Source organism: Carcharhinus amblyrhynchos, chromosome 20 (genome assembly GCF_965287045.1).
Source record: "Carcharhinus amblyrhynchos chromosome 20, sCarAmb.v2.hapA, whole genome shotgun sequence".
Taxonomy (NCBI): Eukaryota; Metazoa; Chordata; class Chondrichthyes; order Carcharhiniformes; family Carcharhinidae; genus Carcharhinus; species Carcharhinus amblyrhynchos.
In genome coordinates this window covers 44,063,067-44,075,294 of record NC_137343.1, presented here as the reverse complement: position 1 = coordinate 44,075,294, position 12,228 = coordinate 44,063,067, and the positions used below count along the sequence as shown (strand labels likewise).

Genomic DNA, 12,228 nt, shown 5'->3' with positions numbered 1-12,228 from the left:
TTCGGGGAGTTGGCTCGTGGTATTCTCACTGGACTAGTAATCCAGCAACCCAAGATAATCACAATACTGCCACGGCGGGTGGTGAAGTTTGAATTCAATAAACACCTGGAACCTTTATGCTGATTGTCGTTAAAGTCAATTTGATTCACTAATGCCCTTTAGGGAAGGAAATCTGCCGTCCTTACCTGGTCTGTCTTACAAGCGACTCCAGATACACAACAATGTGTTCGATTCTTACATGCCTTCTGAAAATGAGCAAGCTACTCAGTTCAAGGGCAATTAGGGACGATTAATAAATGCTGGACCAGCCAGCGACGCTTCCACCCGATGGACGAATAAGTTCCTGCTGTGGAGTGGGAGGAGCTCAAGGAGGTTCCTGGTAGTGTGTGTGGAAATGCTTTTTGGACAGCTGCCAACGTCAGAAGTATTTTAATGGCTCGGTTGAATGGGCATAGAAATGCTAAATGGGAATCAAACTGCAAAAAATGTGAGTGAATGCATTTGTGGAGGTCAGACAAAGCAAGGGAATATCAAATGGTGGAAATATATTAAGAGGGGTTGAGGAATGAGAGATCTTGGGGCACATGTCCATAGGTTCTTAAACGTGCCAGGACAAGAGGACATGCCGATCAAGAAAGCGTGTGGAATGTTTCCCATTATTGGCGGCGGTATTGATTACAAAACTAAGGATGAAATAATGGAACTGCCTAAAATGCTGGTTTGGCCCCAGTTTGAATCATTTTGCACTGTTCTGGCCACGACGTTACTGGAAGAGCAATTGTTCTGAAGAGACTGCAGAGAAAATATAATGTTGCCAGGTTGTGAAAATTGCAGATATGAGGAGAAATTGCACAGGCGAGACTTGTTTTCATTAGAACAGAGGAGGATAAAGGGTGAACTAACCGAGGCATTCAAAATTATGAGGGGCCTTTACCGGTTAAACAGGAAATATTTGATTCCCTTAGCAGATCAAATCCCAGAGGCATAGATTTACGTTGATTGGGAGAAAGATGACAGGGGACATGTGGAATAAGCCTTTCACTCAAAAGGTCAAAATCTAAAATCACTCAAAATCTAACCAGACTTTTGCTATGATGGCGCGGGGGAGGACAGCGAATGTGGAAAATAAAATAAGAATATTATCATAGTATCAAAATCCAGATCAACCTTTCTCAGTCCAGTGTCAGGATGAAAAAAACCCAGGGTTCGATTTTAGGCAAAGACGCTGTTTCTCCACCATCACCCGCTCCCCACCTCCCCCCCCCCCCACCCCCAAACACACACATACAAACACCCTCCTCACCCCTCCCCATTGTACTGGGAAGAAAACTCCGATTATTGGTTCCCAGGCTTATTAAGTAGGCTACCCTGCAGTGACATTGCTGGCGGTAGCCTCCATTGTTTCAGAGTGAGTCCTCCGCCCTCCCTCGGAGGCAGTGCTGCCTAATCTGACGAGCTGACATCTCCATCAGCTCGGAAGTACCAAAAACGAACACTGCTTTCAGCTATTTCCCCAAGAACAACAGTCATGTGAACTAAGAATTCAGCTCTATATTTGGGACAGTCTAGCTGGGATACCCCAGCGCAGTGAAGATTAACCTCCTCGCACTCGCCTTCCCGCGTTGCAGTTGAAATAGTGGTGGAAAGGGAATAAGGCTCTTACGTTGCTAGTGAATGTCCTGTTAAGGGCCTCAATGGACCGAAGCGAGGAGGGAACGTCAGGCTGACTGGCACCCACGCAGATAGTAACCCAAGCTGGGAATCGAACTCCAGGCCCTGGTGCCGTGAGGCAGCTGCGCGAACCACTGTGCCACCGTGCTGCCCTAAGTAAGAGCTAGGGATTGTGTTCGAGCAAAGGCATTTTTGTGTTTGTTCTTGACATGGCAGCGTCCCGGGCAATACTACATTTAATGAATAATCTTTTGAGAAGACAATGATGAGCGGTTTCTAGTTGACACTCATAACTCCATGCATTTTAGGTGCACCACAGTGATATCGGGAAGGATTTTCTGGACTTAACCAACAAGAAAAAATAAACAGTGATTATAATTAAGGTGCGTTACTTGCATTATGGTAATGTTCCGAAAGACCTGTTTCCCTTTTGCACGTTTGGAAGCTGCAGTCGAAAGAAACGAGGCCACTTGTTGCTATACATTTTGGAGCACTTACATACTTTTGTCACTTCGTGCTGGCATTGGAGAATGTAAATATTCAAGGGCATTGATCGCGAGCCAAGCTGCTTTATACTGAATAACGTCGAGCTTCTTGATTGTTTCTGGAGTTGCATTAAACCAGGCAAGTAGAGGGTATGCTGTCACAATCCTGACTGATGGCCATGAAAACATTGTCGACTGTCATAAAACTCCATCTGGTTCACTAATATCCTTTCGGGAAGGGAATCAGCTCCCACAGCAACATCTTAGTGACAGCCGTCAGCAATGGAAATATGACATAAACCTTAGATTTCAAAACTGGAGTCAAGCAGAGATGTATCATCAGCCCATCCTTTTCTCCATCTTCATCACCACCATCGGTCACCTTGTTAAAAACAAGCTTTCCACTGAAATTCACATAATATCCAAGATGGGTGGAAATTTTGCGACCTCAACAGGTTGAAATTGAAGAAGAGAATGATGCTGACATTGTTTGTGGAACTTCAGTGTGTGGATGTCATCACTATATCTGCTCTCAGAAGAGAATCCCCAAGCCATGCTTGATAGCTTTCTGGAAGTGTATCGAAGAATTCATCTCAGCTTCAACCTCAAGAAGACATAAGTTCTTTACCGACCCACTCCAAAGCAAAATGTAATCTTTCCCTCTACCAAGATCAAGGAGAAACTCTCCCAAATATGAAACATTTCCCCTATGTGGGGAAAGACCTCTTATCTAAGGCTGCCATTAGCATAGAAACCCAACATGTCATTCCATCTGTGAGCGCCACCTTCAGACACTTAATGATAAGAGGGATTGGCGACCGGGACATCTGTACTGATACTATGATCCTCATATACAAGGCAGTCAGCCTCCAGTGGCTCAGATACCTGGACTACATAAAGGTGACACCTCAGGACCCTGGAGTGGTACCACCAATGCTGCTTGAGATGAATGCTCCAAATCAACTGGGAAGACAGGCATACGAACATCAGCGTCCTTGAAGGAGTTAAGACCACCAGCATCAAGGCCATGATCATCTGAACCCAACTCCACTCAAATGGCCATGTGCTTAGCATGCCAGAGTCCTGATGGCCAGAGCAAATTTATTCCACTGAGCCCAAGGAAGGGACTTGAACAAGACAAAGACAAAGGAAGTGTTTCAAAAGCACTCTAAATTTTTCCTCAAGAAATGTAACAGGGATGGAAATGAAGCACAGATGTAAATGCCCGCACGACCCCTGTTCAAAAGAGACCAATGTGAAGGAGCATCGAGAACACTCGACAGCAAGAAAAGATCCAGAAAAAGAACCTGAGAAAGGAATGCCAGTCATTTCGAGTCCAAGGAGCAATGCCACCTCCCAGAAATACCTGCCAGATGTGGGGTCGGAGATGTGATTCTAGGATTGTTTTCGCTAAACATGCAAGGACCCACAGTACTCATGACCACTGACATGGTGTTCCTTAGGTGGAAAATCATACTTATTAGCGAGTGATCACCAAAAAATAAGAAAATTCTGAAACTGTCTCCCGTTTACAAAAGTGCCTCCGCCCTTCCCTCAGCCACGGCCAGCATTCTCCCTTCATCTATCCTGTCAATCACCGTATGAATTTGGTGTACTCCCATGACATCACCTCTCATTCTCCTAAATTCGAAAAAATGCAGATCCAGACTCCTCAATTACATCACTTAGGACAATGCTGCCATCTCAGGAATCAGTATAATGAAGCATTGTTGCACACTGTCTCTGGCAAATCTATCCTGCCTTGTCAAAGGAGACCAAAACTGTATACATTAGTGTGGTCTCACCAAGCCTCCATACAATTGGACAAGATTTTTTTAACCAACACTCAAATCCTCTTGCAGCTATGGCGAACGTGCCATTTGTCTTCCGAATTGCATGTTTCAACTGAATGTTAGCTTTCACTGATTTATGACCAAGGACATCCAGGTCCCTTTGGACATCAATTCTTCCCAATCTCTCACTATTTCAGAAATACACTCAATCTGGTTTTGCTACCAAAGTGAACAACATCAGTATTTCCACATTATATTTCATCTACCATATTCTTGCTCAGTCACTTGGCTGGTTTTTGAGTCTCTTTGCATCCTCCTCACAACTCACATTCTCATCTAAAACAAACATGGAAATCTTACATTTTGTTCCCGAATCCAAGCCGTGGATACTGATTGTAAAAATCTGGGACACAAACACTGCTCCTTCCGGCAACCCACTAATCACAATATGTCAACCTGAAGGTGAGCCATCTCTTCCTATAGTTTTTTTGGAGTCTGATAACCACTTCCCAATCCATGCCAGAATATTACAGCCAAATGCAGTCTGCCTTTTTGTGTTTACTAACCTTCTGAGTGGGACCTCATACAAAAAGACGTTCAAAATCCAAATACACCACATCCAACAACTTCCCGTTACCTATTCTGCAAGTTATAACTTCAAAAAAAACGACTCGGTTTTTCAAACGTTCTTCTATTTCTAAATCCATGTTGGCTCTCCACAATTCGATCATTCTTTACGAAATGCACGTCATCAAATTATACCTCTACTACTGAGGTCAGGATAATAGGTCTGTAGTTACACTTTTTTTCTCTCTCCTTTCTTAAATAGTGAGGTTATATTTAATAACTTAAAATCTGCAGGAACTGCTCCAGAATTTATACAATTTTGTAACCGCAATCAAGGGCGGTGTGGTAGCTGGCATTGCAGCCTCAGGCTGCCCAGGACCAGGATTCGATTCCAGCCTTGGGTGACTGGCTGGGTGGAATGTGCACGTTTTCCCCGTGTCTATGTGGGGTTCATCCCACAGTCCAAAGATGTGCAGTTAGGTGGATCGGCCATGCTAACATTGCCTTTTAATGTCCCAAGATGTGCAGGTTAGGGGGATTAGTGGGGTAAGTGGGCTTTGAGCCTGGGTGAGATGCTCTGTCAGAGAGTCGGTGCAGACGCGATGGGCCGAACGACCTGTTTGAGCACTGTAAGGATTCTATGAAGTTATGATTTTATTCTACGATTCAATGAACTCGCTATCCCGACAGCCACCTCTTTTGAACATATGATCCAAATTGTCTTTCGGTTCAAATGAATTTCATTTAAACAAATTCATGTTTTTCTGATCGTGATACTTAAGCGTCCCGGTGGTTTCTACTTATTCTACCACAACATGTAAACGGCAATGTAGCGTGGCGCTGTTGTCCTAAGCGGAGCTGTTCTAACGCAGTGTCTGTCAGTGATGCGGGTCGCTTTCTATCTCGCAAAGTATTTTTCCTCACTTAAACCAATTTAAGACAAAAGTCGTTAACTTTAAACGCAATAACCTATTTAAAATCAGGCAACAAGGCGTTTTACTGACAGATCTCTGAAGAATAGCGGAGGAGAGTGGATGCTGAGCGGCGCCGGGAGATGGCCGGAGTGTGACGGGGGAGTGGGGGGAGGTTGGTGGAGGGCGTGGGGTGCTTGAGGTACAGCAATTGGATGTCTCCACAACTCTGGAACAGTCGGCACCGCAGCATTGACATTTCTGAGCTATTCTGTTCGCCCAGTCCATTAATTAATGCATCAAGTGGACATCTCCAGTTCCATTCCGTCATTTCAGATCAAACGCAAATTTTCTTCATCAAAATAACTATTATTAAATTGTTTAAGTTTCGAAGCCAATTCTGCCAATTAATTCATAGCTTCTTAATTATAATACAGGAATTTTACTTAAATGTCTTTTACTCCAAATATTCATGTATGTCTGTACCTCCTCTTACCATAGGCACGAACATAAGAATGGTTCAGCCTTTTCTTGTTTGTTCCTAAATGTAAATACTAAAAAGTAATATAATACGGCTAAGGTTAAATACTTATAAAAGGTAAACTAAAAATGCAATATATTTTAATTATCATGGGTTAGATCTCTTGCTATCTTCACCAGCACCCTGCTTGCTTGTTATTGAAGGCGCACCTTTCAATCTATTGTTTCATATTCTACTGCTGCAAAGTACATGCAGTAATTCTATTACGCAACGGAAGTTTGCTCTTTTTCCAAATTTCAATGCCATGTGTTTAAAAAGAATTATAAGAAGTTTAATTTACTTGTGTATTTTAAAATTAATATTGATTGGCATAATATCTTCACTTAGAAATAATGTAGGTTCAATATATCAAAACACTATCTTTTTGGCGTGCCTTATTTATTGTCGGTGCAACATACTTGAAATAGTTGCCTTCAGGAAACTGCACGTCACTTCTAAGCTCGTTTCCGTTGGTACTGCCGGTTCCTTCATTAACTTTGGGCAGAGAATGATTGCGTTTCATAATTGAAAACCATCACCTACATTGTTTATAGTTTGTGTTTTTGCTGGTCTTTGCAGCTTGCAATTTTACTTGCACCAATATATTTATGGCAGTCTCAAGTAAATCTACACAAAAAAACTATGTACTGAAGGGAAATATTGACTTGCGATTTGTGTGAATTTTAAAAAGGACGATTCTTCTCTGAGTTCAAGTAAAAACTGAAAGGGCTCGAACAACTCAGCAGGTCTGTCAGCATCTATGAGAGAGAAACAAAGTTCACGGTACAACTCCATATGACTCTTCTTCCCAAAATCACTTTGGAATAAGAGTCATACTGGACTCGAAACGTTAAATATTTCTCTCTCCAGGTAAGTTGGCAGACCAGCTAAGTATTTCAAGCACACTCTGCTTTTATTGGAGATTTCCAGCATCCGCAGTATTTTGACTGCAACTTAACTGAGCTGCTTTCGGTCAAAGGCCTCACAGAACCTGAAGATATGATTTGATTTTTTGATTTCATTTGATGTATTATTGTCACATGCATTGGTATACCGGGAAAAGTATTGTTTCTTGCCCGCTGTACAGACAAAGCATACCGTTCACAAAGAAGGAAACGAGAGGGTGCAGAATGTAGTGTTACAGTTGTAGCTGGGGGGGAGCGAAAGATCAACTTAATGCAAGATTCAAAAGTCTGATGGAAGCAGAAAACGCTTCATAATATATCTCAGCAATCAATTCAAATGATTGTATATTTTTAAGAACAGCATGGTGCCGGTATCCGAAAGAGGATGCTAGATGTTACCTAAAATTGTGGAACCAGGTAATTTCGAAACTCTCACATTAAGCGCTGTGAATTATTGTCAGAAACATCCACATCATGATCACCGCCATCCACACACTACAACATTCAGTCAGATCTACCTTGAAAATTATGTTGCAAGATTACTTCCACATGTGCGCATACGATTGGTGTCATTGACTTTACATAAATGCAGAACGCAACAAAAACAAACTTCACGATTCCTCACAATTAAAAATTTGCTTAGGAATTTTGTCCATGGAAGCAGATTGATCATAATCACAACGTCTGAGTTAATGGCAGTAATTTTATTGCATTGCGAGTATTTGCAACATTGCACTTTAACAGTTCGGGGTGAACACATTAAATACAGGCAGCGAGACCGAGGCAGCAAACTGCCGATTGTGATGATTTATTTAAAATGTGCCTCTTTACTGCAGTTGATATTTTGTTAAACAGACATTGCTACTAAAATAAGGAATCAGCGCACAAGATCTTGCAATCACATACAGCTGGATCTGGAGATGCTTGTTCGAAGTGGGTTTGCTAGAGCCTCGTGTTTGACCACACAGGAGTAAAGCTCGTGTGACTTCCACTCTGAGGCTGACAGAGTCAGATAACTGCTCACACTGAACGTGTTGTCCGCCTCCTGCTGGATCCGACTGGTCTCAACCCCATTCCCTCTGACGCTGCCATCTACAGTCCATTCAATCTCCGCAGCTCCCGGGTTAAAACCGCTCACCAAACACACCAGGGTCGCCATGTTCTTCGCTGTGATTTGATCCGATGAAGGCGGAAGCAGAGACATAGTGGGGCTCCGTGGATCTGAAAAGTGGATAAAACAAAAGATTCATTCTTAAATGACAAAAAGACTTAGAATCAATGTTTTGCATTGTTGAAATCTTTGAAGATTGCACGTCACTGTACAAAGCTGCGGGGAAATTAATACAAGGTATCTTCATTAATGTAACTGCACAGCCGCTGCCCCGAATAGTTTTCAACGATATATAGTCTGTTAAGATATCCCTAATTTTTCTGCATGACTAGAAACACATGCAATATCTTAAGTCGAAATTGAATCTTAGCGAAAATGAATGCAGAACATAGCACTGATGTGTTCAAAGCAAATGATCGGCATTAGGAGTAAATCTTGGAACAAAGTTGGGAGTAAAGATAATTAAACACATAACATTTGATTCTAAACCGTGTACTGCTCAACAAACTATTAAGAACTTTCCAGTTTGAACTTCTTTTCACAGAAATGTAACATTGGGCTAATATCTGGAGTCTCCACATTCACTGTCATGGCCGCTTTGCACCTTCTCAGCTTGCACCAGGTTTCTCCCCACTTCTCACAGTCATTTCCCCACAGCCCCAATCCTGGTCCGACTATAATGTGTAATCCTGCAGGAGACTGTTCCATTACATTCCGAATAATCTATCTGGAACATCACTGGTCTACAGCGTCACAAGTGGAAACTTTTCAACAAACTAAAAAACAGTTTCCTACAAATAACGCTGCTATGTAAACAGGTATATCCACGTTATATAATAATAATCGAACAACAGTCTCAGTGCTCAAACAATGCAACCAATGTGACTTGGCCAATAATTTACTTCACAACCAATATGGCTTCATTCCATTAACTGCTGATTGAAGTTTGTGGGTCTTTGTTCTGCGGAAATAAGCTACCCCATTTCTTACAACATGGCTGACATGAAAACTAACGACACACAATTGACTAAAACAGGCTCGGATATCCTGAGGTCGTGATGGGCGCTATGCTAATGCAAGTTCTTTGCTTTTATTCTTAAAAAGAAATAATCCCATGATAGTAACAATGAATGTTTACCCCGGGTAATATGGTTGAAGACAGAAGGTCACAATCTGCTGCCTGTTCGGCTAACCATTCACACCAGGCAGTACAAGAACGAGCTAAAATGCCCGACTCTCGGTTTTTTTTATTTAGTAAGAAGAAAATGTTGAAACGTTACTGCATTTTCACCAATGCTATACAATCTATTGCAGTCCGGAGAATTTCGCCTTGGGACATATAAGGTTGTTGACACAATAATTGGGAGACGGAACCGTGCAATTTGAGAAGTGCATTTAACCCCGCTTATCGGAGATTTATCATATTCCGGAATTGAACTGAGCATCATAATACAGAAATATCTGAAATCCCATGGGATTATTGAGCAATCATTGCCATCCGTATGAATCTGCGCAAAAATGCGTCGACACCAAGGTCTGTATTATCGGCGGAATTACAGACCATTTTCCCTTTTTTATCTTGTTCTTATCTCCGTGATACCGCCGAGCAAAAAAAAACAAGTCACAATGCGATGGAGTACGCGAATTTTCAGTAATACAAATCCTCTCAGGCTGATCACAGAACCAGGAGTCAGGTTCAACTGAGTAAATAAAAAAGCAGGTGCAGCAATCTGAACGCCTGATGCGAGATGTGCGCATGCAATTCATCAAGACGGAAGTTAATGAGCCAGTCACATGTTAAGGAAGTAGATGTAATGTCAGTTACAGATGTTTGTTATTCGGTTATGCCGAAAATAGTAGAGCGCTGACTATTATCACCAGCTGATCGCTGGTATTTTTATTGCATTTTTCGGGCGGGGGAGGGAGGTGGTATGGATTATTGAAAATCTTATTTATCCTCCGAACGTTTTCACTGAGTTTGGAGGCCAGATTGGGTTGCAGCAAGTTATCGCATTAAAGTTACCAATGCGAGAATGGGGATTAATGTGCAGTATTGCTCGCTAAGTGGAATGATTTTGCAATTTAGCCTTTTCGCCGGCGCTATCCATCCAAAAAAAATCGTGGGGTTTCTTAGAATCTTGGAATTCTGGGACACAGAATGAGGCCAAACGCATTCTTTGAAAAGAGCGCGCAGACTCAATTTCCTACATAGTTGTGTTTATTTCTGAGAATATTTCTCCATTTCACCATGATTCTGCTCGCCCTGTTAATACAGGTAAGATGCAGCAGTGCGAACAGCCCCTTGGCCAAACAGTATATCCTATCGTGCCACTTTTCCTGTCTCGCAATGAAATTCAATTCGCAAGTTATCAGCTGACCGGAAGGTGGAAATTTAAACTCCTTCTCGCTGGTAAAATACTTTTATTGCATTCTGGTGGTATCGAATATTGAGGATTTTTTTTTTCTGGACAGTTTCACTTAGTTTGGAGACGAGACTGAGTTGCAGCAAATTATCACATTAACGCTCCCATTCCGAGAACGGGGGTTAATGTGCAATATTGCTCTAAGTGGAGTGAATTTTTGATTTTGCAATTTAGCCTTTTAGCCGGCGCTATCCATCTCCAAAACTCTGGGATTCTTAAAACCCTGGAATTCTGGAACACAGAATGAAGCCAAACGCCTTCTTTGAAAAGAGCGCGTCCTGAGTCAATTTCCTTGAGTTTCATTCTTAGAATATTTCTCCATTTTACCATGGCTCTGATCGCCTTATTAATACAGGTAAGATGCAGCAGTGCGAACAGCCCCTTGGCCAAACAATCTATCCTATCCCGTCCCTTCCGCACTCTTCCAATCAGATTCAATTGATGTTCTCAGACTATCGACTGGCCGGAAGGTGGGAATTTCAGCTTCCATCTCGCTGGAAGAATATGGATCAAATTTCCGCCAGAGCATTCAGGAAGATCCCAGTGAACCTAGTTCCACTCTCCCCCTGTCCTAGTTAAAACCGGGTGGTATGGTTTCAACTGAGAAAAGATTCTCCAGGACACGTTTAAAAGCCTAGATATTGCCTATAAAACTGGTCGCACTGACGAACTTTTGCACGGCACATGACACTGGATCACCAGCTCTGTCGAAATGTATTTAAATGACAGTAGCCGTGATTTGCTATAATTCAATCAGTCAAGCCAACATGTTTAAAATGTTTTTTTCAGTGTCCGCAGTGATGCGGTAAATAATTTACTTACTGCCCAGGTTCAGCTTGGTTCCTCTCCCGAAGGTGGATATTCCGCTTCCACCTACAGCACAGTAATAATCGGCGGCGTCCTCCGATTGAACGTTGGTGATGGTTAAATGCATCTTGTTACTCGATGAGTCCACAGACCCGGCGAATCGATCTGGAATACCCGAAGCCGTACCAGAGCTCTCGTACCAAACAAACACAGGGGCGCTGTCGGGTTTCTGCCAGTACCAACTCGTGTAGTAGCTGCCAATGCTGCCTCCGGACGCGGTACAGGTGATCTTGACAGTCTTTCCCAGGGACGTTGAGATGGATCCTGGCTGGGTCAGGGCAATATCTCCGATGGCACCTGGTGAAAAAAGTTATTGACCTGTCAGGCTCTGCAATTGTTTATATTGTTTGCAATTCAGCTCCGTTAAAGTCAAACATAGACAATAAATGCAGTAAAAATAGCAACAAGAGTGAAAGTTAACGCAACACCTACTGTGAAAACAGAGCATTAGTGCGGCAAGAACTCGAACAGTCATGGTGAAGGCCCGAGTGACGGTCAGACTGAAATACTTCTTGGCACAGTGCGTTCCTGGGCTCTTTATAAAGATCTCCTTAAGAGGCTTCAATCTTGACAACGTCATTGAATATTAAGTATGCATGCGAAACCCCGTCATCTAAAGCGGGCAATAGGATTTCGTGTCCTGAGTTGACTGTTATTTGCATAGGCGTATGTCAGCTATTTTAGAAACAAAATGTCAAAAAATAGATTTCAACCCGTGAATAAATGAATACCAGAAAAATGAAATGGCGGGTAAAACATGGGTGACTGCGTGACCAGCGTATTTGAGTTTCAGAAGCCTGAGCAGGACAATAAAGCGGAAAAGCTGGGGGCAGTAAACTGGTTTGTGACTATATGATTCCGAGGAAACTCGAGTTGGAAAAGCAGAGAGCGAATTGAGTTTGAGCAGAGCGAGAAATTAAAGAGGTTGAGCAGTGTCCTTATTGACAACACATAATGGATAGATGAGCGGATGAA

At 42.5% G+C, this 12,228-nt stretch overlaps 1 protein-coding gene across 1 annotated transcript; it reads right to left on the bottom strand.

Moving 5' to 3' along the window:
- Positions 1-7,750: 7,750 nt before the first annotated feature.
- LOC145356118 (immunoglobulin lambda-1 light chain-like) lies at positions 7,751-11,728 on the bottom strand. The gene is made up of 3 exons (XM_080208728.1): positions 11,680-11,728; positions 11,209-11,550; positions 7,751-8,073 (listed from the first exon to the last, which is right to left on the bottom strand). Exons 1-3 carry the CDS (start codon positions 11,726-11,728, stop codon positions 7,751-7,753), a joined length of 714 nt encoding a protein of 237 aa, XP_080064854.1.
- Positions 11,729-12,228: the final 500 nt, after the last annotated feature.